The sequence below is a fragment of the Oncorhynchus keta genome, unplaced genomic scaffold, assembly GCF_023373465.1.
Source record: "Oncorhynchus keta strain PuntledgeMale-10-30-2019 unplaced genomic scaffold, Oket_V2 Un_contig_21740_pilon_pilon, whole genome shotgun sequence".
Classification (NCBI taxonomy): Eukaryota; Metazoa; Chordata; class Actinopteri; order Salmoniformes; family Salmonidae; genus Oncorhynchus; species Oncorhynchus keta.
Genome location: NW_026282581.1, coordinates 16,558 through 43,396, shown reverse-complemented (window position 1 = coordinate 43,396; position 26,839 = coordinate 16,558). Strand labels below are relative to the sequence as shown.

Here is a 26,839-nt window from a genome sequence, read left to right as displayed (position 1 = left end):
CCAACAATGCAGTTAAGAAAAATACCCAAAAAAGTAAGAGATTAAAGTAACAAATAATTAAAGAGCAGCAGTAAAATAACAATAGCAAGTCAATGTGTAGAGACAGAGTCAATGTGCGGGGGCACCTGTTAGTCAAGGTAATTCAGGTAATATGTACATGTAGGGAGAGTTATTGAAGCCGATTATGCATAGATAATAACAGAGTAGCAGTAACCCCGGTGTGAAATGGCTAGCTAGTTAGCAGGATGCGCGCTAATAGCATTTCAATTGGTGACGTCACTCACTCGGAGACCTTGATAGTTGTTCCCTTGCTCTGCAAGGGCCGTGGCTTTGTGGAGCGATGGGTAACCATGCGTCGAGGGTGGCTGTTTGTCGATGTGTGCAGAGGGTCCCTGGTTCGGAGGCGAGGAGGGACGGATGCTATACTGTTACAGCAGCAGCGTAAAGACGGGGGCAATGCAGATAGTCTGGGTGGCCATTTGATTAGACGTTCAGGAGTCTTATGGCTTGGGGGTAGAAGCTGTTTAGAAGCCTCTTGGACCAAGACTTGGCGCTCCGGTACCACTTTCCATGCGATAGCAGAGAGAACAGTCTATGACTAGGGTGGCTGGAGTCTTTGACAATTTTTAGGGCCTTCCTCTGGCACCTGGTATAGAGGTTCTGGATGGCAGAAAGCTTGGCCCCAGTGATGTACTGGGCTGTACACACTACCTCTGTAGTGCTCGGTAGGTGAGCTTTTGAGGATCTGAGGACACATGCCAAATCTTTTCAGTCTCCTGAGGGGGAATAGGTTTTGTCGTGCCCTCTTCACGACTGTCTTGGTGTGCTTGACCATGTTAGTTTGTTGGTGATGTGGATGCCAAGGAACTTGAAGTTCTCAACCTGCTCCACTACAACCCCGTCTTCCTAGGGTCCAGAAAATCAAGGCAGTTATACAATTTTAAAAACATTACAATACATTCACAAAAGATTTCACAACACATTAAGTGTGTTCCCTTGTGCCCCTACTCCCCTACCACATATCTGCAACACAAAATCCCTAATTGGTAAACTACATTCGAAAACGAACCTAACAATGTGTGACGTAGCCTAATGACACACTCTAGCTGAGGAACACAAATGGTGTGTGTCTGGCACATTTAATCACTTATGGCATCTTTAGCAAGTGTCCCTTATAATCATTTGCTAACGAAACCTACTGCAATATAGATAACCCGAGGAAATTGCTCTAGCAAACCACTAAAACATATATTTTCTCTGAGACAACTTATTATACTTCAAACACTTCCAGCCTACTAATGTGGTTATGTCAAAGGTGGTTTAATATGGTTTTAGAAACTCTGTTGTTATTTCCAGTCAGTCATGTTTTAAAAGTAAGGATTGCATATATATATATATATATACTACAACTCCCAGAATGTACCGGTGCTCTTTAAATACTTTTTGCAGCAGCTGCAACGTCATACGATCAGAGCCTCTTTGCGACATACGGATGTCCTATGTTTTCCGTGAGTAATAAACTGTTTATTTGACTGTGTTAACCGGGCTGATCAGCACACACCCGATGCTTAAGACTGGGTTTTTGTAAATACGTGAGTTTTATAACGAAGTTAATCTTAATTAGATATCATATGTCTCTTCGTGGCTGACACACCTACCTAACAGTAGCTAGGCACAGCCAGAGTTTACCAAGTAGGCTACATCAACTCTACGGAGTTGAGCGACGTTTTTAAACGGATCTCGGTTTTTTAAATGAAACTCAGTCTTCTTCGATTCGCTATGCAGTCGATACTTCACATTTTTAAAAATGATTAAACCCTTATCGTGTACCTATGTTTGTCCTCTGTTGTTGTGTTCCTTTTTTGTTCGCTGAGATCCATACCTTTTTAAAATAAAACGGTAATCAAATACAACCACATACTGTTTCTCATTGTCGTTGCTCTAAAATGTTAACACGGCGCGCATGGCCATTGAATCTCAACGAAACCAGTGGTTGTATTTTTATTAATGAGGGCATTGGCCAGCTACAGCCAGAGTATTTAGCTAGAGTATTAAGGGTTATGGCAGCAAGATTATTATGTAAAAGTCTGAGGCTACTGTACGCTAGTTCTAATACTGTGTTGATCAAATATTCTGTATTGTGTGTCTCTGCCTGTACAAAGATAAGGTACAGGTGACATGGAGAACTGGTAAGGCACGGACGGTGGAACAGCCCTGTCCCTGCCCATTCCCTGGCCTCTCCAGCGACACCAACGAGGTAATAGAGTGAAGGATGGCAGCAAGATCCGCAACCTCATGCGCGCTATGCCCTGAGCCGCATGGAGGTCAAGCCCAGAGCGCTGAAGGCGAGGGGGCAGCCTAGAGCCGAAGAAGGGGTAGCATCACTCGAGGTCCAGGAAGCACCATGCTCCCAGGCACTGGAAAAGATGCCTAGCCGGCAGATAGTATTCACTGGGATGGGGAAGGGGGTCTCCAAGGCCATCACGTGTGTGTGGAGATCCTGAAGCGCCGTGTGAAAGGCTTGCACCAGCAGACCAGGCTGCTCTTCAGCACTGTCCTGGGAGGTGTGGAACTCCTGGAGCCTGCAGCAGGCCTGGACAGCCCTCACTGTCAGTAGGAACATACCTGCTATCTGGGTACTGCTCTCCAGAGACCCCCTGGATGCCAGTCTGCCTGGATACCAGGCTCCAGGAACTTTGATGCCCTAGGCACAGGCTGCCAAGGAGGATGCAGGGTGGCTGGTGGATGTGAGACATGTGGGCAGGAGGAGAGGGGAGGTGGTGGTGGCAGGGGTAAGGGACCAGGAGGCCCTGTCAGACAGACTGATCGATCCAGAGAGCCAGGAAAAGGCCAGAGTCGTGGTAAGGGGGCGCTGGCAGGGCAGGAATGAGATGTGTTCTGTGTGTGTGGAAGAGGCCTTTGGACCAACCTGTTATAATCACAAGACAGTCAGTCCCCCATCGGCCGATGAGTGCACAAAATATCAACCTTTCCAACTTTTCCGTTATTGTGTTATGACTCACTTTCTGGGAGAGAGGATGTTAGCGAGTGCCTAAACATAGGTCAAGCCTGAGAGTGTTCAGACTTTTTTGTGCTCTATATTTAAGTTCAATATTTTGTCTCATTTATAAGTAAATAAAGTGTAGCCTGTACATGATTGCACTGGTCATTTTGATGTTTTATTTTTTATAGAAAATGTATTATAGCTTGTTCTGGTAACTAGATGCAGAACAATAACACTTTCAAATGAATGAATGTTATTGCTGGATAAAGGAGTTAATTGAACGTTCTGCTTGAGCTCTTTGAGAAGTTGAACAACACTGCCATCTTGTGGTGATAATGTAATGATGCCAGAGTTTGAAGGTTTCAGTGGTTTTGAACATAAATGGTATTCTTTCCCTGTAAAAACATCAGCTGTCAATCACAGACCATTTCTTTAACTATACGTCTGATTGTGGAGCTACATTGTTTCATAATCCACAGGGGAAATCCACAGGGAATAACCTACATTGTTTCATAATCCACAGGGGAATAACCTACATTGTTTCATAATCCAGGGGAATAACCTACATTGTTTCATAATCCAGGGGAATAACCTACATTGTTTCATAATCCACAGGGAATAACCTACATTGTTTCATAATCCACAGGGGAATAACCTACATTGTTTCATAATCCACAGGGGAATAACCTACATTGTTTCATAATCCACAGGGGAATAACCTACATTGTTTCATAATCCACAGGGGAATAACCTACATTGTTTCATAATCCACAGGGGAATAACCTACATGGTAAATGTCAAAATATTGAAAAGTTATATTAAAAGTTCTAGAATAAAACCAGAGCATAGCAATCAGTGAATGCAGGGATCAGAGGACAGATGTAGGTAACCTCGTCAGTCACAGCACCTTATCCCTTTATCCTCTGAGGTGATCTTCTGAGGGAGTAGCTGCGGTGTGTGGAATGGCCTGGCTGGAACAGACGAGGATTAAGGGGTCTTAACTAGGACCTGACCCATTATAGGAGAGGAAGGTCAGGAGGAGAAATACACCAGGGAGTGGAGACGGGAAGTGACAGGGAGAAAGGATGAGTGGTGGTGGACGGGCAAGCTCAGGACAGATCCTGGTTCTCTCATGGCTGGTCGTTGTTCCTTCTATCTCTGTCCCAGGTTCGCCACTCTCTGCCAGTCTTGTGGATCATGCCGCTGACAGACAACCCAGGGCGGGAAACCTTACGGCGTCCGTGTTGCCGCTGTCCTTCGCTCTAGACGACCTGAGCAGGCAGCAGACTCCTCTAAGGAAACTATGAGATCAATTTTCACGTCATAGATTCAGAGGTAATGTTTGTTGGTGTGTTAGTGGACTGGTGTTTTTGGACCAACAAGCCTCTGTTAATTAAGTTACATTGTCTATGTGGAGAACAAGGTTAAAAGTAGTGTATTTGAATGCAAAAAGGACATGTAAGCTGTTCAGTGCATTTGGAATCATAATGATGATGAATGGAGTGAGACAGTTCACTCTTCGGTTTTCTCTTGTCTTTAGTGTAATATTGCCAGAGGACTTAAAGCCTACTTTGATGCCATATGCTTTGGGCCAAAATACTTAATGATCTTTGGAGGTGTGTGTCCATCAGTCACATCCGTCATTGCTGAATCACTACAGGGGTGGAACCTTGTACAGGTATCTTTTTACTGTATTGTAGGCACTGAGCAACCATTTTACATCACACTGTATTGTAGGCACTGAGCAACCATTTTACATTACACTGTATTGTAGGCACTGAGCAACCATTTTACATCACACTGTATTGTAGGCACTGAGCAACCATTTTACATCACACTGTATTGTAGGCACTGAGCAACCATTTTACATTACACTGTATTGTAGGCACTGAGCAACCATTTTACATCACACTGTATTGTAGGCACTGAGCAACCATTTTACATCACACTGTATTGTAGGCACTGAGCAACCATTTTACGTCACACTGTATTGTAGGCACTGAGCAACCATTTTACATCACACTGTATTGTAGGCACTGAGCAACCATTTTACATCACACTGTATTGTAGGCACTGAGCAACCCATTTTACATCACACTGTATTGTAGGCACTGAGCAACCATTTTACATCACACTGTATTGTGGGCACTGGCATCACACTTTTACACCAACCATTTTACGTCACTGTATTGTAGGCAGAGCAACCATTTTACATCACACTGTATTGTAGGCACTGAGCAACCATTTTACATCACACTGTATTGTAGGCACTGAGCAACCATTTTACATCACACTGTATTGTAGGCACTGAGCAACCATTTTACATCACACTGTATTGTAGGCACTGAGCAACCATTTTACATCACACTGTATTGTAGGCACTGAGCAACCATTTTACATCACACTGTATTGTAGGCACTGAGCAACCATTTTACATCACACTGTATTGTAGGCACTGAGCAACCATTTTACGTCACACTGTATTGTAGGCACTGAGCAACCATTTTACATCACACTGTATTGTAGGCACTGAGCAACCATTTTACATCACACTGTATTGTAGGCACTGAGCAGCAACTGTATTGTAGGCACTGAGCAACCATTTTACATCACACTGTATTGTAGGCACTGAGCAACCATTTTACATCACACTGTATTGTAGGCACTGAGCAACCATTTTACATCACACTGTATTGTAGGCACTGAGCAACCATTTTACATCACACTGTATTGTAGGCACTGAGCAACCATTTTACACACTCACACTGTATTGTAGGCACTGAGCAACCATTTTACATCACACTGTATTGTAGGCACTTTAAATCACACTGTATTGTAGCAACCATTTTACATCACACTGTATTGTAGGCACTGGAGGCACACTGAGGCACTGACAACCATTTTACATCACACTGTATTGTAGGCACTGAGCAACCATTTTACATCACACTGTATTGTAGGCACTGAGCAACCATTTTACGTCACACTGCAACCATTTTACATCACGTTGTATTTTACGTCACACTGTATTTTACATCACAATTGTAGAGCATGTTAGGCACTTTTTAATAGGTGAAACCATTTTACATGCAAATTTAAATCACAATTGGTAGTACTTCAAATAGTGATTTAGTGTAGGCACTGAGCAACCATTTAAATCACACTGTATTGTAGGCCTAACGTTATTGAGCATTCAATATTTCAGCTGTCTTTTGCTGCAAAATAACGCCTGTTTTAGATGATGAGCAAAACATATCCCAACTTCTTCCTGAGCAACCATTTTACGAATGGTCACCTCATCACACTGGACAACACATTTTACATCACACTGTCAATCAGGCTGTTGTGAAGATCCAAATACAGAACTACTCTTCAAGTGGAGCACGTGTAGGGACGCTGACCCAGGATGTACAGAGGATCCCAGGATCAGAGGATTCAGAGGTACCACTGACCGTGGTAACCCTTTCTGTCACATGCCTGTTTGGTGTACAATGTAGCTGTTATCGCCATTTACAAGTAGGGATACAAGGGTATCCGCATTAGCCTATTGATTAAGACTGCTGACAACTATGCTGTCTTATGTATGAATTGTAAAGTCTATATTGTCCTGTCTTGAAAGATAAGGAGAGATCTGACTAAACAACTGAGCAAGGCTGATGTTACGGTTGCTGTAACTGAAAGCCTGTCCACTGACCCATGTATCAATGTAAAGAAATTGAAGGTGAGTAATATGCCCAAATCATCTTTACTTAAAAAGTTAGAATTTGTCACTGAATTGCATTATTTCAGAAAATTGCAGATGCATCCTCAGCGTGTCAATCTGTTTTGTATCATGTCCCTTTCGACAGGATATGGATGTAACGATCATTATTGGGTTGTTTGACGAGAATTCAGCCTCCAAAGTATTTTGCTGTGTAAGTACATAACCAGAAAACCTACATTAAAATATGATGTGATGCAACACAATGCCATCATTAATGATTAGCACTTGTTTGAGACAAAGATTAATAGCAGTTTAACAGCGCATTCATCATACAATTACTTTTGAATTATCGTTATGATAACCATTTGTGTTTGTAATTACCATATAACCTTTGTCTTCTAGGCTTACAGCCTGAACATGTTTGGCGGGAGGTATCAGTGGATCCTCCCTGGCGGTTACCAGGGGAGCTGGTGGGAGGAGGCCGACTCCCTCCAACTGTGCTTCAAACAACCTGCTGACCGCAATGGAAGGCTACATCACTGTGGACTTCACACACCTCAGTAACAGACAGATAAAAGGCATCTCAGGAAGGGTAGGTACTGAGGTTTTCAGCAAGGGACAGCATATTCTGTCGATACTGTACCATGCTCTCTCCAATGGATAACTTGTGTTTATAACAAAAAATTGGATGTAATGTTGAAACTTCAAACAGTGTATTTGCAGTGTAGCAAAGGTAATGCAATACCATTAAGAGAAGTCACACAAACACCTTTGTGTTTCTATTTAGACCCCAGAAGAGTATGACGAGACTTACAACAGAGAGCTGCTGCAGAGAGGGTTGGTTGCCAGCAAGTTCCATGGGTTTGCCTATGATGGAGTTTGGGTGATGGTGAAAGCATTGACCAGGGTCATTGAGTCTGTTCGTCACAGAGAGAGATATGACATCCACCGGAACTTCACAGTCAGCAGCAAGGAGATTGGACAAATGGTCCTTGATTCCATGAAGGAGATTTGCTTTGAGGGTGTAACTGTAAGTTAGCATGACTGTTGTGTTAACATTCCATTTTAGATGGATCGTTGCTCCAAAAGAATAAAGATAAGATGTGCTTTACAAATATTCTTGTCAAATTGAGTTTCTTTTCCTCTTCTTTTTTTTAGGGTCAAGTTATGTTTAGAAATGGGGAACGCATGGGAACTATTAAATTAAGCCAATTTCAAGGTAAACATTACATATGTGTATTTCCACGAATTTAGAGAACATTCTTTGTGAAATATTTATCAACTGCATGTGTTTCCACAGAGGGCCGGGAGGTTAAGATAGGCCAGTATAATGCTGAAGCAGAAGAATTAGAACTCAACCACTTAATCAAGTTTCAAGGTAGGACAAGGGCATTAAGACATCTGATGATAACGCCTCAAGCACACAAAAAAATGTTTGTTTTTGTAACAGTCTTTGCATTCTACTTTTGTGCCTTCATAGGCATGCAGCCGCCTAAAGACCGGGCACACTCCCAGCGGATGTCAGTGTTCCCCTCTACATCATCTTGTTATCCACCACTGGCCTGGCCATGCTCATGGCACTCTTCTTCCTCTTCTTCCACATCAAGCATCACAACCATTGGTATGATCATTATTCCAAGCATCTTGTATTGGCTTGTTATTGAACTAGATGCTTTTTGAGGTAGCTTTCATCAAAACACAAGGTTGTTTTCTTCGTTGTTATCCAGTTTACTTACTCACATGCTCTGCTCAGTCAAGGTTGCCCGTTGATCTCAATATTTAGTTTTTCCCATAGGGTCATGAAGAAGTCCAGTCCGTCCATGAACTACCTCATTATCCTGGGTACGATGCTGGCCTGTACCTCCGTCTTCCTCTGTGGGCTGGATGGATCCCTTGCTTGACTGACAAAGTGTTTGTTCTGCTTTGCCCCGTGAGGACACATGAGTTTAAACGTCTAAGCATTTCAGTGATAAGGAAGGAACCCCTTGTTTCAAGGGATGCACATGGTTTAATTTGTTTTCCTCTTGTCACAGATTCGCACATATATTCTTTCTGTAGGATACACCACAACCTTTGGGGCATTGTTTGCGAAAACTTGGAGGGTCTGGACAATTGTCAAATATAAGGAGATAATTGAAAAGGTAAACTCAAAGTTCAAAAGATCAAGTTAAAGAAACTCAAAAAGTACAGGCCTCTTAATCACCATCTCTACTGTCTAATATTTAATACTCTTCCTCTCTGTTCTTTCTTCAGATCATTAAGGATGACCAACTATGGATAATTGTCGGGGGAATGCTGCTAATCGATCTGTGTCTGTTAACCTGCTGGCAGATGGTGGATCCACTCAGACGAACAGTGGAAGAGTTCAGCCAAGAGGTAACACTTCAATTACATTTTCCATTTTAACCTCTGGTCTGGAGTCGACCGTGTGGTGGTAGTGAATGGCTCTGGTCTGGAGTCGACAGTGTGGTGGTAGTGAATTGCTCTGGTCTGGAGTCGACCGTGTGGTGCTAGTGAATGGCTCTGGTCTGGAGTCGACCGTGTGGTGCTAGTGAATGGCTCTGGTCTGGAGTCGACCGTGTGGTGCTAGTGAATGGCTCTGGTCTGGAGTCGACCGTGTGGTGCTAGTGAATGGCTCTGGTCTGGAGTCGACCGTGTGGTGCTAGTGAATGGCTCTGGTCTGGAGTCGACCGTGTGGTGCTAGTGAATGGCTCTGGTCTGGAGTCGACCGTGTGGTGCTAGTGAATGGCTCTGGTCTGGAGTCGACCGTGTGGTGCTAGTGAATGGCTCTGGTCTGGAGTCGACCGTGTGGTGCTAGTGAATGGCTCTGGTCTGGAGTCGACCGTGTGGTGCTAGTGAATGGCTCTGGTCTGGAGTCGACCGTGTGGTGGTAGTGAATGGCTCTGGTCTGGAGTCGACCGTGTGGTGCTAGTGAATGGCTCTGGTCTGGAGTCGACCGTGTGGTGCTAGTGAATGGCTCTGGTCTGGAGTCGACCGTGTGGTGCTAGTGAATGGCTCTGGTCTGGAGTCGAACGTGTGGTAGAGTCGTAGTAAATGTGAACCTCGGAGGGAGATCAAAATATTCAAGTAGTCTTTCCTTTTTGTGGTGTTTCAGACTGCTCCTGGTGGTGAAGATGTTAATACAAGGCACTTCCTGGAGCACTGTGAAAGTACAAACCTGACTAAATGGCTCGCCATTGTATATGGCTACAAAGGGCTTCTAATGGTGAGAGAAATTGCCAGAACCATGTTCAACATCCAGGATCCTTTTCAAACAAAGTTGATAATCTAGTTGATGGTTTTCCATATTTTCTTTAGTTTCTTGGATGTTTCCTGGCCTTGAGAACAAGGCATGCACATATCCATCTCCTCGATGACAGCAAGTACACAAGGCTGAGCATGTACCACGTGACCGTCATGTCTATCATTGGAGCATCAGGGTGCTTCCTGACCCAGTATAACCCTAATGTGCAGCTCTTCATCATGGCTTTGGTGGTGATCTCCTGCTGTACCTGCACTCTGTGTCTGGTGTTCCTGCCCAAGGTGTCACCTGCCTCATCTCTGAAACCTCCTCTTGTATACATGTTGAGCTCTCATGTTCAAATATCTCATTTATCTCAATGTTCTCGTTTGACTTCCATTTCTCAATGTATATTGTTTACAAATGGATGTATATGCTAGATGATGTTGGATGTAAACACTCGTCTTGAAAAATATAATTGAATGCTTCTGTCTTGTATCCTAGCTTGTAAAAATCCGAGACAATCCCAACCAAGTGGATCCAACTAACTGGTTACAATGTGATCTTAACAAGGAGGATTCGGAGACCTCCAGTTCCTCTAGCAGTCTCAATCGGGGCAGATCTCTTGAAAGCCTGCGGACTGAAAACCAGCATCTCCGGAGGAGAATCACAGAGGTGAGTTCTGATCCCTTGTCTTGAGTCTAAACAATTCACAGAACTTTAACCGTTGTAGGTTGAACACCCATCTGTTGTGGAGCTAATAATCATTAATGCCATTTCAGATGGTGGAACTTTGGGAATGAACATAGAAATGGTCTTTGCAGATTGGTGACCAGTTGGAGGATGTCGCCATGCAAGTACTAGAGGAAGAGCTGAGTCCCCCCAGTCCACAGGGCCATGAAGTGAGACTGAGAGCCCAGGTGTGCTCTGAGGATGTGCCCAGGATGAACAGGGAACTCTTTGATGACATCAACTCACCTGAACAGTACAGAAAAATATATTACTCTGATACTAAAAGATACATTATGCAATACAAATATTTTCTATACTTTCTATATATACACTGAGTATACAAAACATTATGAACATGTGCTCTTTCCATGACATAGACTAACCAGGTGAATCCATGTGAAAACTATGATCCTTTATTATATTGTTAAATGGTCCACCACCCAAAGGACATCCAGCCAACATGAAATAACTGTGGGAAGCATTGGAGTCAACATGGGCCAGGATCCCTGTGGACCACTTCTGACACCTTGTAGAGTTCATGTCCTGACGATTGATGCTGTTCTGAGGGCAAACTCAATATTAAGAAGATGTTCCTAATGTTTTGTACACTCAGTGTATATTTAACTATATTTTTTATAGAAATATCTACTATATATATTTTGAAATGAAACGTCCTACACACTTGTTTTCCTTTGCAGCATCCAACGAAGACGGTCCGTGCAGCTGCCAATTCTTCACCACGCCTACATGCCAGCCATTGGGGGAATGAGTGCCAGCTGTTCCAGCCTTCTGAGAAGTCCAGATGTCCCCAGTGCCCAACAGAGACATATGCCACCATCGCATCGGGTCATGGTCACCGGGCTGTGACTGTATTTCCCTGACAATACGCTGGAAAAGTTAGAATATTCATTGAACTGCCTCTGGTTCCACTGGCAGCTGGAAGTCAGATGACCTTCCTTTACTTGGACTGCCACAGCATCATTCACATCTGAAGTCATGTTCACGTCCAGACAACTTCTACATACAATGTGGTGCTGACTAAAGTTGTGTGGTAAATTACAATAGCTGCTTTCTTTATGGATTTTTAGTAGATTGATTGCAGTGCAACTCATAGAAGTGGTCTCCTGATGGAAAAACAAAACATGTTGGCCGTTCCCCCTGTTTCCCAACATGGGAGTATCCTGTATTGCAGCAGGATACTGGCAGTGACTGTATTTGCACTCTTGGTAACTGCTCTGTGCTGTGGTATTGCTCTCTGGTACTGCTCTCTGGTACTGCTCTCTGGTACTGCTCTGTCATGTTGTCACTCTGGGAATTTCCTGGTTTGCTAAAGCCCAGGAATGAACTTTAAACTGTGTTCCAAGGCAGAAGTTAACCCTTTACAGCAGTCAAATAAATAATTGATTGTCTTTCCAAACATTGCCTGTGTCCTGGAGAAAACAACATCTTGGCAAATTCAAGTTTATGTTATCAGTCTTTCAAAGATGATGAATAATCGGCTTGAGAGTATAACCTTTAAATGTGCATATTTGTAAAAAAAAAGAAATATCTATATAAAAAAAAGTGCTCCAACTATTTTGCAATCCACTGTTGTGTGCCAGACTACTTTCTATTTGAAGAGAATGTGCTGCAATAACAAATAAGGGAGGAGTGTCTCAACTTGGGGTTTATAAAAAGGTACATCTAGCTCACTGCAGAAAGTGTATTAGGTATCCACAACAACATCCTTGGGAAAAGGATCCTGCCATGTTCTCCATCAGAACCGCATTCATCCTGCCAGCTCTTCTGGCCCTTTTGCTTGTAAATGTGGAATCCTCTTTCAGTGGTGGTAAGTTTCAACAACTATTTTGAAGAAATATCTATAAATACAGTATTATGATGTTATTGTTATGTGTTATTATAACGTTTCTCATAGGTGGTGGAGGATCCTACAATTATGACATATCTAAAATGTCTGACCTGAAGAAGCTGTACAACTCCAAGGTGTATGAAGCAGACAGAATGAGGAGACCCCTTGAAGGCATGTCCTTTCAGGTGGGGGTTCTCAGCCACTCGGGAGTCAAGTGAGTAACATCATATTATCTATGAAATGCGTATGATATTTATCAAATAAACCCACAAAAGTCAGTTGTATGTTACTGCATATCTAGCAACATGTTTATTAATTAAGAAATGGCCTAAACTACCCGCTGTGTCTAATCCTTCGTTGTTGATCCACAGAGTGACATTGGCTGATGGCTCCCAGTGGCTTGTCCATAAAGGGGATGGATTTGGCATCAGCTCTCAGACTGTAGTGGTGGCTGCACGCCACATGAGTCGAGACTGGAAGGCAAGTATTCAATCAGCTTTCTTTCATAAGCATATTTTATTGAAATGACTCTGTAGTGGCAAATACACAGTCCTTCAGATTAAAACATTGTTTTTTAAAACTTTTTGCAGAAAGTTGAAACCAAAAACTTTAAAGGGAGTAAGACGGTCTCTGACTTCGTCAAAGCTGGAGGCACTGACTACAGCCTCATCTTTGATAACTGCCATGATGCAGCTGGTCGGATGTGGGAGTGAAACAATATTTTATTGTTTTGATGAGGCTGCAGCACTTACTATATTTGAGCTGCAATGGCCATTTCATATTGATGGAGTTAAACAGAAATAAAGTCCAATGCATTGACAGACCGGAAATTCACATTCTTTTCATTCAGTTTCATTTGCATTTCAGAAAAAAAATTAATTGTATGTTGTGGTGATGTATTTATCCTGCTCTCATGCCTCATACAAGGCAATAATTGTCCCCTTTGATAAACGTTTAGAATTGAACTCCAAGGAGTGAGCATAAACCTACAGTCACATTTCTGTGACCAAGTCCATGTAGGGCGAAAACTAAACATTGCACACACTTGCGTATCTACGACCATCACACAACACCACGGGCCAAACTGGTACGTCAAGCAGCATCTCTGTGAATGGAGGGCCTTTGTTCCATCAAGATGAAAAGTGACAGGCTGCTCACTGTTTCCACACGGTTGGGCTCAATCAGGGCCCCTCTAAATCAAAGACATGCCAGTCAGTTACAAAGCCTTTCACAAATATCCTCGGCTGTCCCCAACTACTGTGGGAAATTCTAAACACTAATGTAGAGACAATGTTTGCACGAGCGATGCAGTCAGAACAAGTGAGGGAGGGAGTGACTCTGATTCCTATGAAAGTACAGAGCTCTCAGATCCTGTTTCAGAGCTGCTCTTCCTCTCCTTGTAAATTCCTGGTTCTTCCCTTTTTTACGCCTCAGCAGTTCAGCCTCTGTCTGGTTGGACCCTGCTGTCCCTTGTGTACAGCTGAGGGTGTTTTGCTTCATTGGTATAACAGGTGCTTCCCAAGGTACTGTCCCCAAGATTCAAAACCAAACCGTCACTCCCAGTCTGGCACAAAAGGCTTTGTTTAATTTATTTTGCCAGTGTCACAACCACCATAGTAAATTAATGTGGTGTCGGTAGAATACCAGATCATTCTATATCATCTGGTTTGGGGGATGGTGTTGACCATAGAGTTTTATAGCCTTTCTTCTGAGATCTCAGAAGTGGCGTCTGGGTGTCCATGTCCCTTAGAGCATCTTTGCTAGCTGAGCGGAAGTGTGTCTGTGTCCAGCCGTACACCACACAGTTCAGAAGGCCTTGAGAGGATGAGGTGAAGGCCTGGGATGAGGAAGTATAAGTTAAGCCATGGACTGAGGTTGCACACGTCTTGGATGTCGGTTTCAGAGCAGCTGGCAGTTTTACCTGTAAGATGTAGAGAATGACGCCCACAACTCCCTCCACTGATTTGGAGTTGTACAGAATCATGGCTGCCAGGAACACTGCTGAAATGAAAAGGTAAATAAGGCAATATATCAAAAAGGAGAATGTGATTTTCAGCTGCTACAAATCATTTAGCAAGCCGGGGGGGGGCCCTAGGATTCTGAGCTGGGTGAACAGTACTGTAGTTACCTGGGCCCCAACAGAAGAAGAAGACAGAGGGGTAGAGGAGCATGTGTCGGTCCAGAACACGAAGCGACGCCCACTGCCTGTCGCCGAGGAAACCGCTAGAACTCACACAACGTCTGTAAACAGTGCGGGCTTTTCCCATGAGCACCTGGTGTAGACAAAAGACGTGTGAAGCCAAGATACGTTTGAATAAAATAAATATAAGCTGGTAACCATGGGATAGGCTGACTCACCACAATGCCAACAAAGGTGAGGAGGAACACTGCCAGGAAGACAGCAATACTGTACATGTGTCCCAGGCGGCAAGCTGAGTCCACCTCCATCTTGCTCAAGTCAGTGGACATGAAGAGTGCCTCCGTGTGCATTAGAAGGCACCTAATATGCAGGGAGAGGGACTTTAGTCAAACCGTTATGCACCTCAAATCAACGATATGTATAATAAAAAAACACATTAACAATGACGATTAAATCATATTAATTGACCAAACATTTAGCACGGAAGTGCTTGATATGGATTCTGATTGCCTTACTAAAACTGCAAACCTTATTGACACACAATTATGTCTATCCCAAAATAAACTCTCTCCATGATAATATTCCTACTTTGATGCATGCTACAGACCTACTTGTAAGGCTGGCTGAAGTTTGTGTAACAGTGGTGCATGTTTCCTGTTACAAACACTGGCAGCATCAGCAGCACGGGGAGGACACTGGAAGGAGAAACGGGGACAGGACATGTAGCATACTCCCTCTATTGGATGTATGACATCTACTGAACTTTAAATAGGTCAAGCATATACTAGGCCATCATTGTAAATAAGAATTTGTTCTTAGCTGACTTGCCTGGTTAAATAAGTTTAAATAAATACATGTAAATGAAATACTCTATCTGTGAAATAGTCCATGCTCACCATGACAGGACTGCAGCAATCTTGCTGAAACTTCTCAGTTTGGTGGCGCACTTCAACAAAACAGGGGCCAGACTTTAAACAAACAGTTGAATATGGGGAATTACAGACAACCAAATGTGTCAGACATCAAAACGATCATTTGTCAGGTAGCACCTACTTGGGCTGGGTATCCATGAAGGCTACTGTAGAATCTGTTATTTAGCCCAGAGTACAGGGTCCATACATAGTTCAATGTGTAGAAGAACGAGGTCATATACAGGATCTGTTAAAAGACAGGGGTTCTCCGTCAGTGGTCACCATGAGTCAACCAACATTGACTTCTATTTTAGTGGTGAGAAGCGTGGTATGACGTGTCAATGAAATGGTGTTCCCTTTCTGCGTATCCATGAAGATTAAATATCTAGGACCATCATTGGTTTTGTTGTGGGGTTATATATCATGTTCCCTTTTGGTACAGAATATTCCAGTGCACAAGTACAAGGGAAATGGGTCAGCCACATCCAGACTCCTTTGTCCCGATCTAACAGAATTGAAGAGGCGTCAAATTGGGCTAGATTTGCTGCTCTACTTCATTTGGGCCGGATCTAGATCTGCCTTGGACATCTATTTCTCAGTGAAACATTAAGTCAATTCTTACCGTTAATGAATGTATTATACGTCTGTGTACATACCTGTTCAACGATGTGTAGGTTGTAGCAGGTGGCATGGCTATCACAGTCCTGGGTGAACAGTACTGCTCCTACCAGCCAGCTGACTGCCAGCAGCAAGTCTGTCACACTCAGTAAGAACAATGGCTGGATCTGCAGAGGAAGTGGTATTGGCCATTGTTTTGGAGTATAAAGCAGTCCTGGTATTGTAGGTAGGTTAATAATATTGTTATTATTAACAAAAACCGATTGATTCATATAGCGCCTTTCTACCAACTAAGGTAGGGTATAATATAGGCTTAAATGTGGAAACAATTAAAACCAACTGCAGAGGGGATCATCTGTAGTGTTTGTAACTAACCTCAGGTGTCCTTATAAGGTGTTGGAAAGTTGCATAAAAAATTATGGAACCTGAACCGACAATGCTGCAAACAACAACAAGAAAAACCACATTGGGAAGAGCTCCTCATTTGACCCGTGTGATCACCAGATTGTACAATTACAAAGAGGTTGTAAATGCTGCATCCAGCTTACCTCAGCACTGCCATAGTCATCTGGATCCACCTGACTACAAAGTACACCTTTACAGGGGAAAGGTGTTGATTAGAAACCAAAACAGTCACTATCCTATAACACTACTCTGGTCAACTGAGGAGAATAATCTCATCCACTTTCTACAGTGCTAGAGGGTGGTCCCACCCCCCAAAAGCCATGCTGCAGACACATGTGGCAACGATGTAGCTTCAACTAAGAAATACATATTGCTGTACACTTTGCAGTAGTTTAAATACAGGACAACTACAAATGAATAATCACAATACTTAACACAATACTTGTAAATGACTTACAACAGTCCAGTCCTCAGGCGTCGTTGTGTTTTGCTCCGTGTTGTTTGAGACATCTTGCAAGACGAAATGTAACATGTTTTCTTTATTCTAAGACTTAACCCAATTGTAGAATATATATATATATATGTCGTTCCCAAAACATTCAGCCATCGTTTAAAACAGTTGTGACTAGAGACTAGTTGTGATTTAGGCTGAGTAACCTAGACACGCACGGATCCAAAACTGAGGTGATTGTACAGCAGTTTAACGTCACATAGAATGCAGGGCGCGCTCACTCTCCATTTGACCGGTTAATGCTTCGTCACATGACCGCAACAAGTGTAGCCACTCATCATGGCTGGTTTCATAATCTTATCATTTACATTAGGCAATAAATAGCCCATAGCCTATTCATCACCCTTGTTGTTTTAGTTTCACGTCACCACTTAACCCTACAATAACCTTGGCGTAGACAAAAATAAACGGCATCAATGTGAAAAATATACACTGATTGTACAAAACACGAAGAACAGGTGCGCCTAGCGCAGCTACCACCATACCCGTTCAAAGGCACTCAATATTTTGCCCTGCCATTCACCCTCTCAAGGTTTAAAAATCCCCCTTTAACCCATCTCCTCCCCTTCATCTACACTGATTTGAAGTGGATTTAACAAGTGACATCAATAAGGGATCATAGGGATCATAGCTTTCACCTGGTCAGACTGTCATTGAAAGAACAGTCAGAGTGCAGTATAACTACAGTTATGCCACAGGTATGACAAAACATTTATTTTTACTGCTCTAATTACATTGGTAACCAGTTTATAATAGCAATAAGGCACCTCCGTGGTTTGGGGTAAATGGCCAATATAAACACGGCTAAGGGCTGTTCAAATCAAATCAAATCAAATTGTATTTGTCACATACACATGGTTAGCAGATGTTAATGCGAGTGTAGCGAAATGCTTGTGCTTCTAGTTCCGACAATGCAGTGATAACCAACAAGTAATCTAACTAACAATTCCAAAACTACTGTCTTATACACAGTGTAAGGGGATAAGGAATATGTACATAAGGATATATGAATGAGTGATGGTACAGTAGATGGTATCGAGTACAGTATATACATATGAGATGAGTATGTAGACAAAGTAAACAAAGTGTCATAGTTAAAGTGGCTAGTGATACATGTATTACATAAGGATGCAGTAGATGATATAGAGTACAGTATATACATATGAGATGAGTATGTAGACAAAGTAAACAAAGTGGCATAGTTAAAGTGGCTAGTGATACATGTATTACATAAGGATGCAGTCGATGATGTAGAGTACAGTATATACGTATGCATATGAGATGAATAATGTAGGGTAAGTAACATTATATAAGGTAGCATTGTTTAAAGTGGCTAGTGATATATTTACATCATTTCCCATCAATTCCCATTATTAAAGTGGCTGGAGTTGGGTCAGTGTCAATGACAGTGTGTTGGCAGCAGCCACTCAATGTTAGTGGTGGCTGTTTAACAGTCTGATAGCCTTGAGATAGAAGCTGTTTTTCAGTCTCTCGGTCCCAGCTTTGATGCACCTGTACTGACCTCGCCTTCTGGATGATAGCGGGGTGAACAGGCAGTGGTTCGGGTGGTTGATGTCCTTGATGATCTTTATGGCCTTCCTGTAACATCGGGTGGTGTAGGTGTCCTGGAGGGCAGGCAGTTTGCCCCGGTGATGCGTTGTGCAGACCTCACTACCCTCTGGAGAGCCTTACGGTTGAGGCGGAGCAGTTGCCGTACCAGGCGGTGATACAGCCCGCCAGGATGCTCTCGATTGTGCATCTGTAGAAGTTTGTGAGTGCTTTTTGGTGACAAGCCAAATTTCTTCAGCCTCCTGAGGTTGAAGAGGCGCTGCTGCGCCTTCTTCACGGCGCTGTCAGTGTGAGTGGACCAATTCAGTTTGTCTGTGATGTGTATGCCGAGGAACTTAAAACTTGCTACCCTCTCCACTACTGTTCCATCGATGTGGATAGGGTGTTCCCTCTGCTGTTTCCTGAAGTCCACAATCATCTCCTTAGTTTTGTTGACGTTGAGTGTGAGGTTATTTTCCTGACACCAAACTCCGAGGGCCCTCACCTCCTCCCTGTAGGCCGTCTCGTCGTTGTTGGTAATCAAGCCTACCACTGTTGTGTCGTCCGCAAACTTGATGATTGAGTTGGAGGCGTGCGTGGCCACGCAGTCGTGGGTGAACAGGGAGTACAGGAGAGGGCTCAGAACGCACCCTTGTGGGGCCCCGTGTTGAGGATCAGCGGGAGGAGATGTTGTTGCCTACCCTCACCACCTGGGGGCGGCCCGTCAGGAAGTCCAGTACCCAGTTGCACAGGGCGGGGTCGAGACCCAGGGTCTCGAGCTTGATGACGAGCTTGGAGGGTACTATGGTGTTGAATGCCGAGCTGTAGTCGATGAACAGCATTCTCACATAGGTATTCCTCTTGTCCAGGTGGGTTAGGGCAGTGTGCAGTGTGGTTGAGATTGCATCGTCTGTGGACCTATTTGGGCGGTAAGAAAATTGGAGTGGGTCTAGGGTGTCAGGTAGGGTGGAGGTGATATGGTCCTTGACTAGTCTCTCAAAGCACTTCATGATGACGGAAGTGAGTGCTACGGGGCGGTAGTCGTTTAGCTCAGTTACCTTAGCTTTCTTGGGAACAGGAACAATGGTGGCCCTCTTGAAGCATGTGGGAACAGCAGACTGGTATAGGGATTGATTGAATATGTCCGTAAACACACCGGCCAGCTTGTCTGCGCATGCTCTGAGGCGCGGCTGGGGATGCCGTCTGGGCCTGCAGCCTTGCGGGTTAACACGTTTAAATGTCTTACTCACCTCGGCTGCAGTGAAGGAGAGACCGCATGTTTTCGTTGCAGGCCTTGTCAGTGGCACTGTATTGTCCTCAAAGCGGGCAAAAAGTTATTTAGTCTGCCTGGGAGCAAGACATCCTGGTCCGTGACTGGGCTGGGTTTCTTCTTGTAGTCCGTGATTGACTGTAGACCCTGCCACATGCCTCTTGTGTCTGAGCCATTGAATTGAGATTCTACTTTGTCTCTATACTGACGCTTAGCTTGTTTAATAGCCTTGCGGAGGAATAGCTGCATTGTTTATATTCGGACATGTTACCAGACACCTTGCCTGATTAAAAGCAGTGGTTCGCTTTCAGTTTCACGCGAATGCTGCCATCAATCCCACGGTTTCTGGTTTGGGAATGTTTTTATCGTTGCTATGGGAGCGACATCTTCGACGCACGTTCTAATGAACTCGCACACCGAATCAGCGTATTCGTCAATATTTCCATCTGGCCCTTGTCTGAAACATGTCCCCAGTCACGTGATGGAAGCAGTCTTGGAGTGTGGAGTCAGCTTGGTCTGACCAGCGTTGGACACACCTCAGCGTGGGAGCCTCTTGTTTTAGTTTCTGTCTGTAGGCAGGGATCAACAAAATGGAGTCGTGGTCAGCTTTTCCGAAGGGGGGCGGGGCAGGGCCTTATATGCGTCGCGGAAGTTAGAGTAACAATGATCCAAGGTTTTACCACCCCTGGTTGCGCAATCGATATGCTGATAAAATTTAGGGAGTCTTGTTTTCAGATTAGCTTTGTTAAAATCCCCAGCTACAATGAATGCAGCCTCCGGATAAATGGTTTCCAGTTTGCAAAGAGTTAAATAAAGTTCGTTCAGAGCCATCGATGTGTCTGCTTGGGGGGATATATACGGCTGTGATTATAATCGAAGAGAATTCTCTTGGAAGATAATGCGGTCTACATTTGATTGTGAGAATTCTAAATCAGGTGAACAGAAGGATTTGAGTTCCTGTATGTTTCCTTCATCACACCATGTCTCTAACCATGTCTCGTTAGTCATGAGGCATACGCCCCCCGCCACTCTTCTTACAGAAGGCCGTCATTGTAAATAAGAATTTGTTCTTAAAATAATGTGTTCTTAACTGACTTGTCTAGTTATATATTGTTTACATTTATTTTTAAAATGATATCCCCAGCTGGCTGCAGGTGGTAATAACACCTTAGATTCAAATCCTGTTTCCTGTTAAACATTTTAATTTTAAAACTGCAATACTCATTCACCGTGCACGTTTATTAAAGCATAATAACAACAAATAAATATACAGTTGGAACAAATATTTAAACAAAAAATATGACTCCAAATAAAATCTGACATTTAGAATGAAAGGCAACAACTTCTCAAAGGAATCAGGCTACTTGAAACCCCTGAACCATCAGTGGGCAGGTGTCAGTATTACATGTAGGTTCTAGACGAAGTTATTTCAGCCAATGCTGACTGGTTTGATTATTAAACATACACTCAGTGGGCAGTTTGTTAGGCACACCAACCACCCCGTTCCCAAAAATGGTTAGCAGACAGTGTGTCACGTGGCTGTGGCATGCTATACACTGAGTGTACAAAACATTAAGAATACCTGCTCTTTCCATGACATAGACATGCAACTCAATATTAGGAAGGTGTTCTTAATGTTTTGTACACTCAGTGTATAACGACGGCTTGAACTTTAGAATGGACAAAATGAGTGACTTTAAGCGACTTTGAGCATGGTATGTATGATCGTCGATTCCAGGCGCGCCGTTTCCAGTGTCTCAGAAACGTCCGGCCTCCTGGGCTTATTATATTATGCACAACTGTGTCTAGGATTTACCAAGAATGGTACCAAAAACATCCGTTCAGCGGCAGCCCTATGGGCGAAAACAGATCGTTGATGAGAGGTCGAAGGAGAATGGCAAGAATTGTGCAAGCTACAAACAGGCAAATAACTGCGCAGTGCAACAGTGCTGTGCAGAACGCCATCTCGGAGCGCACAACACATCCATCCTTGCCACAGATGGGCTATTGCAGCATGAGTCCATGGCCCCATCCTGCCTGGTGTCAATAATAAAGGCTGTTGGTGTAATGGTGCAGGGAATGTTTTTCCTTGATACCAATTGAGCAACGTTTCCATGCCCTGAAGAATTCAGGCTGTTCTGGCGCAAAGGGGGTTCGAACCGGTACTAGATAGGTGTACCTAATAAACTGGAAACAGTGTATAATTACAATCAGATGGATATTGTTGATGAACATCATAGTGAATGTGATCCTCCTTAAAAATATTTGTTGGAGTTTTGGTAATGATTGATTCAACTATGCAAATGTTTTCAGTTAACGAACATTACGGAAAATAACCAACATCATAAATAACTACATGACAAATAAAATGTAGACAAATATCGATGCCAAAACACCAAGGGACGTCTGATTTCTTCTCCCACCTGAGTAGAGAAGAATGGCACCATTAGTTATGTGATATATTTTAGGCTGGGTTTCTGTACAGCTATTTGAGATATCAGCTGATGTACAAAGGGCTATATAAATAAATTTGATTTGATTTGATATAACCATTTGTCATGTCAGTCTTGATAATTATCTTATAGAAGAAGTATAATCAGTGGAGCACACATTAAGGTTGATATCTTCCTGTATTAGAATGAATTAATAGACCCTTTCATGCATTTTGATACTAAAATGCTTTCTAGGAAGAAGCTCCCAGCTCGTACCGTTCTGCACCAGCATGCCCTCAGTGACAGATAGGGAACCATTGTTAGGGCTGGATCTATCTGCAGCAGCTTGCACATTAGAGGGTAGATGTGGACACTGTCAAAGGGCTCGGACAGATAACTCTTTTTGAAATCTGGTCCAAAAGCACGGAAGATGGTCTTCATGTCCATTTCGTCCATGTGGAATCCATGATCTCCTTTGTTTACGTAGACGATGAACCGCTGTTGAAATTACATGCATATCATAATTGTTTTATTTTTAAATCTGTGATATTGGTACTTTACCATTTTTTACTTTATACATAGTATGTGAAGTGTCTTTAAAGTTAATATCAGTACCTACCGAGTTTAAGTTGAAACCTAGATCAGCAATGACAATAATAGGCTGCATTCTGTCATTCTTGGACAAATGAAAGTTCTCTGGCATATCTTCCTTCTTGTAGACTGTGAGGTTTGGGGCCTTCATGAGAGCATCATAAACCTGCTGTTCCTTTCCTTTCTTCGGCGTGATCATTCCAAACCCGCCGTAGTCAAGGAGCTCAAAATAAACCAAGTTGAAGAAATTCAGGTATTTAGAGAGGATTATTTCATCTACAAGAGGTCTTTTTTGACGGTGGTCATGCCATGGTCAGAGGTGATGATGATGTTCAGGTTTTCTGTCAAACCATCTCGCTGGATGGCCTCCCTCAGGTATCCGATGGTGCGGTCAATCTGCTTTATTATGGTTTTCCTGTCAGGATGGTCTGGTCCTTTGGCATGACCCACGTTGTCAGGCTCTCCATAGTACAGAGTCACAAAGTCAAAATCTTCTTTGGTGAACCAGCTCAACACAGTGTCAATATTCTGTTGCCACTCTGTTTCGTTATCATCTTGTAGACCTGTTTCCTCAACCACCACCGGTTTACACTTTGACCACTGTAGTTGGCGGCTCCTCCTGGAAAGAAGAAGGAACCTGTTTTCAGGCCCTGAAAGAGAAGAAAAGGTATGTATGCTTGTATGTATGCTTCTAATTACAGGGTGTAGTAGGGCTCTTAACTTTCATTAGAGCAACTTCATTCACCTAAAAATAATCAAGTCAAATTAAATGTTATCTGTCACATGCGCCAAATACAACACCTTACTGTGAAATGCTCACTTACAAGCCCTTAACCAACAGTGTAGTTCAAGAAGAGTTTAAGAAAATATTTACCAAATAAACTAATGTAAAAATTCAATAAATTATAAAAAGTAACACAATAACATAACAATAACGAGGCTATATACAGGGGTACCGGTACCAAGTCAATGTGCAGGGGTACTGGTTAGTTGAGGTCATTTGTACATGTAGGTAGGGGCGATGTGACTATGCATAGATAATAAACAGCGAGTAGCAGCAGTGTACAAAACAAATGGGGGAAGGGGGTCAATGTAACTAGTCTGACAGTGGTTTCTGTAGCTGTGGGTAGGAGGACTGTAAGCTAAATCTGCATATTAGACAAATAACACTTGTGATATTTTATGTCCAGGATCAAATCATGACCAGTTCCTCACCTGGTTCTGTGCTGTAATCCACAACGGTAAGGCTCCATTGTCCCACCACTCAGACCTCTTCAAGGTAGCTTTATGGACGACTTTCTGATGAGTTGTGGAATTAAACATCATATTGTGGACAACTCCATGATCCTCTATCCATCTCCCTGTGAGAGATATGAGAAGAAAATAGAATGATATGTAAATATTTTTTTAATGCCAGTGTAGCTGATGTGAAATGGCTAGCTAGTTAGCGGTGGTGCGCGCTAGTGACGTTTCAATCGGTGACGTCAATTGCTCTGAGACCTTGAAGTAGTGGTTCCCCTTGCTCTGCAAGGGCTGCGGCTTTGTGGAGCGATGGGTAACGATGCTTCGAGGGTGACTGTTGACGTGTGCAGAGCGTCCTGGTTGCGCCCAGGTCGGGTCGAGGGGACGGACGTAAAGTCTATACTGTTACACCAGCAACCTTCCAGTTTGAATGGTCTTTTCGTCATGACATTATGATAAACAGTATCCAAAACCTCAGTGATGTCTTATCAAGGATATCGAAGATGGCATTTACAACTTTAATTGCTGTACTATATATTTTTTTATTTTTATCACTGTCATATAAGAACATTTAGAAATTGTCTGTAGATTTGTAGGTTTTCCTGCATTAACAAATGAAAACATAAGGTGATTTCCATTTCTCAGGAATAACTCTAGGGTCAGATTAAAGTGAGGTCATTTGCCCAGAGATAAAGTAAGCAGCAAGTTTGACCAGATTTGTATTTAAATAGTTAGGACCCGAAGGATATGTACAGTATGTGCACATATACAGTGTACATTTGATTTATTTTCTTTTAATTGTACCTTTATTTAATTAGGCAAGTCAGTTAAGAACAAATTCTTATTTTCAATGATGGCCTAGGAACAGTGGGTTAACTGCCTTGTTCAGGGGCAGAGCGACATAATAGATTGTCCTAAAATCCAAAAGAACATTTCATTTAGATTTGAGTAATTTAGTAGAGATAAGAGCGACTTACAGGAGCAATTATGGTTAAGTGCTATGCTCAAGGGCACATCGGCAGATGTTTGACCTAGTCAGCTCTTAACCACTAGGTTTACCTGCCACCCAGAACACTGGCAAGTGAGGCTACTTAGTAACGTGAGTGAGATCATGGTCAGGACTGGCATTTTTCTGGGCACATGCCACAAACAAAACTGTTTTTATGAAAGAATTGAAATATTTGGCCAAAGAAATCAACAGTCAATAATCCATCTACAGTAGTAGGCTACATTTGACTTCAAAACCAGTTTTGAAACAGTAACTTGGGCCCGTAGTCACATGTTACCCAAGGAAATACTTCTTATTTTTGATTAATATGCACCTGATTGAGAACTTCAAACACGCTGCTCAAATGCACGCAACAAGTCAATAGCATTTTGTAACTCTTCTGCCTTACCAGTTATGGTGGTAAAGTGAGATGGGGACGTCATGGTGATAGCCGGAGGGGTGATGTACTTTGCCTTCACTCCATCTACCACTAACTTGTCCATGTGAGGGGTGTCTACGTCTTGATCATAGTCCCATCGGAAAACCATCAAAGGAGATCACTAGCAACTTGTTGTGTGTCCCCTTGTTCAATGGTTTGCTCCCCTTGTTCAATGGTTTGGCTTGCTCTCGACACTGAGAAAAACTGCCATTCCCAAAGACAGGAGGGGTGTTACAAATACAACCACATCTTGATGTCTTGGCTTGTCTGCACTAACTAATCCTGTTGGGCTTGATGGATGTCATTTATAGTCATCATTGTGGTCAGGAAGATAACATGTGTTCTTTGAAGAGTGTTATCTGCAAAGGACAAACCTTGAATGTGCCTTGCTTTAATAGACAGGAGGGGTGTTATCAATTGTTATCTGAAGAGAGCTTTCACCTAAGATGCCTAGAGATTAGTCTATGGACCCAAGAGTGTTATTAACCCAAGACTAAGATCTGTCTACTCAGCTACTCAGCATATAGGTAGAGTTATCTTTAGTTGTGAAGTAATGGGTCAGGTAGGACCCTGTAATGATGCTCTAAACAGTGTGCCAGAGCCCTGAGGTTAAACAAGGTATTTGACAGACTCTACTTCTATGCTTTGTACCTGAGTTGGCAGATCTTATTATTATGATTATTATTTTTTAACCTTTGATGTCCAAAATACTCCACCAACAGCTTCTGTCCAAGTCAATCCACCGTATCAACAAAACAATAAAACATGACCCTGAAAATATGAACTTTCCTAAAATCAATCTACTAAAATGTCATTGTACATGATAGTAATCTTATCTAGGTGACCTCAGACAGTGTCCCAACCCATTAGGGGTCGCAGCAGGTGACTTTGCTGATAGCTGCTTTATTGAGGAAAAGTTAGACTTTCTACGACTGTGATACTGTATGTGGTTATCTCACCTAGCTATCTTAAAATGAATCAATTAACTGTAGTCGCTCTGGAGCCATAGGAGGACAGGCTCATTGTAATGGCTGGAATGGAGTTAATGGAACGGAGTCAAACAGATCAAACACATGGAAACCACATGTTTGACTCCGTTCCATTCATTTCTTTCCAGCCATTACAATGAGCCGTCCTCCTATAACTTCTGATTATTTGAAGTTTAATGAGCTTTTGTAACTGTAACTGATCAGAAAGCAGTCTATCTGCTATGAC

General features: G+C 42.9%; 3 protein-coding genes and 1 pseudogene across 4 annotated transcripts; 2 read left to right on the top strand and 2 right to left on the bottom strand.

Moving 5' to 3' along the window:
* Window positions 1-2,162: 2,162 nt before the first annotated feature.
* Window positions 2,163-3,050, top strand: rpp25l (ribonuclease P/MRP 25 subunit-like; the record flags this gene model as incomplete). Its single annotated transcript, XM_035758785.2, is given in 6 exon segments — window positions 2,163-2,260; window positions 2,263-2,298; window positions 2,301-2,486; window positions 2,489-2,602; window positions 2,604-2,733; window positions 2,736-3,050. Coding segments are annotated over 6 exon segments (719 nt in total), but the record flags the coding sequence as incomplete, so codon positions are not given.
* Window positions 3,051-4,491: 1,441 nt separating this feature from the next.
* On the top strand, window positions 4,492-12,956 carry LOC118372782 (gamma-aminobutyric acid type B receptor subunit 2). Its single transcript, XM_052504979.1, is given in 22 exon segments — window positions 4,492-4,506; window positions 6,344-6,445; window positions 6,624-6,725; window positions 6,853-6,918; window positions 7,110-7,196; window positions 7,198-7,299; window positions 7,495-7,737; window positions 7,866-7,926; window positions 8,008-8,085; window positions 8,188-8,220; window positions 8,223-8,328; window positions 8,503-8,602; window positions 8,605-8,637; window positions 8,741-8,848; window positions 8,961-9,083; window positions 9,823-9,933; window positions 10,026-10,250; window positions 10,453-10,623; window positions 10,773-10,933; window positions 11,379-12,508; window positions 12,596-12,743; window positions 12,901-12,956. Coding segments are annotated over 20 exon segments (2,196 nt in total). The 3' UTR covers window positions 11,548-12,508; window positions 12,596-12,743; window positions 12,901-12,956.
* Window positions 12,957-13,999: 1,043 nt separating this feature from the next.
* Window positions 14,000-18,755, bottom strand: LOC118372778 (transmembrane protein 116). Of its 2 annotated transcripts, none has more exons than XM_052504978.1 (10): window positions 16,747-18,755; window positions 16,574-16,637; window positions 16,237-16,365; window positions 15,723-15,827; window positions 15,566-15,615; window positions 15,281-15,364; window positions 14,888-15,029; window positions 14,658-14,802; window positions 14,451-14,527; window positions 14,000-14,366 (listed from the first exon to the last, which is right to left on the bottom strand). In XM_052504978.1, the coding sequence occupies exons 1-10, from the start codon at window positions 16,764-16,766 to the stop codon at window positions 14,178-14,180; spliced, it is 1,005 nt and encodes a 334-aa protein (XP_052360938.1). In that variant the 5' UTR covers window positions 16,767-18,755; the 3' UTR covers window positions 14,000-14,177. The 2 variants fall into 2 exon arrangements, with proteins under 2 accessions (XP_052360938.1, XP_052360937.1); XM_052504977.1 differs by having other exon boundaries at window positions 14,001-14,366; window positions 14,451-14,530.
* Window positions 18,756-22,493: 3,738 nt separating this feature from the next.
* LOC127921203 (ectonucleotide pyrophosphatase/phosphodiesterase family member 7-like) lies at window positions 22,494-25,828 on the bottom strand (annotated as a pseudogene).
* Window positions 25,829-26,839: the final 1,011 nt, after the last annotated feature.

What these genes read in the sequence shown, in the direction of transcription:
- LOC118372778 (XM_052504977.1), bottom strand. Translation starts at nt 16,766, where the DNA reads ATGACTATGGCAGTGCTGAG. An exon ending in ATTGCTGCAGTCCTGTCATG is followed by an intron (nt 15,365 to 15,565) that starts GTGAGCATGGAC and finishes TTCTCCTTCCAG; the next exon opens with TGTCCTCCCCGTGCTGCTGA. An exon ending in TCATTCTCTACATCTTACAG is followed by an intron (nt 14,367 to 14,450) that starts GTAAAACTGCCA and finishes TCCTCATCCCAG; the next exon opens with GCCTTCACCTCATCCTCTCA.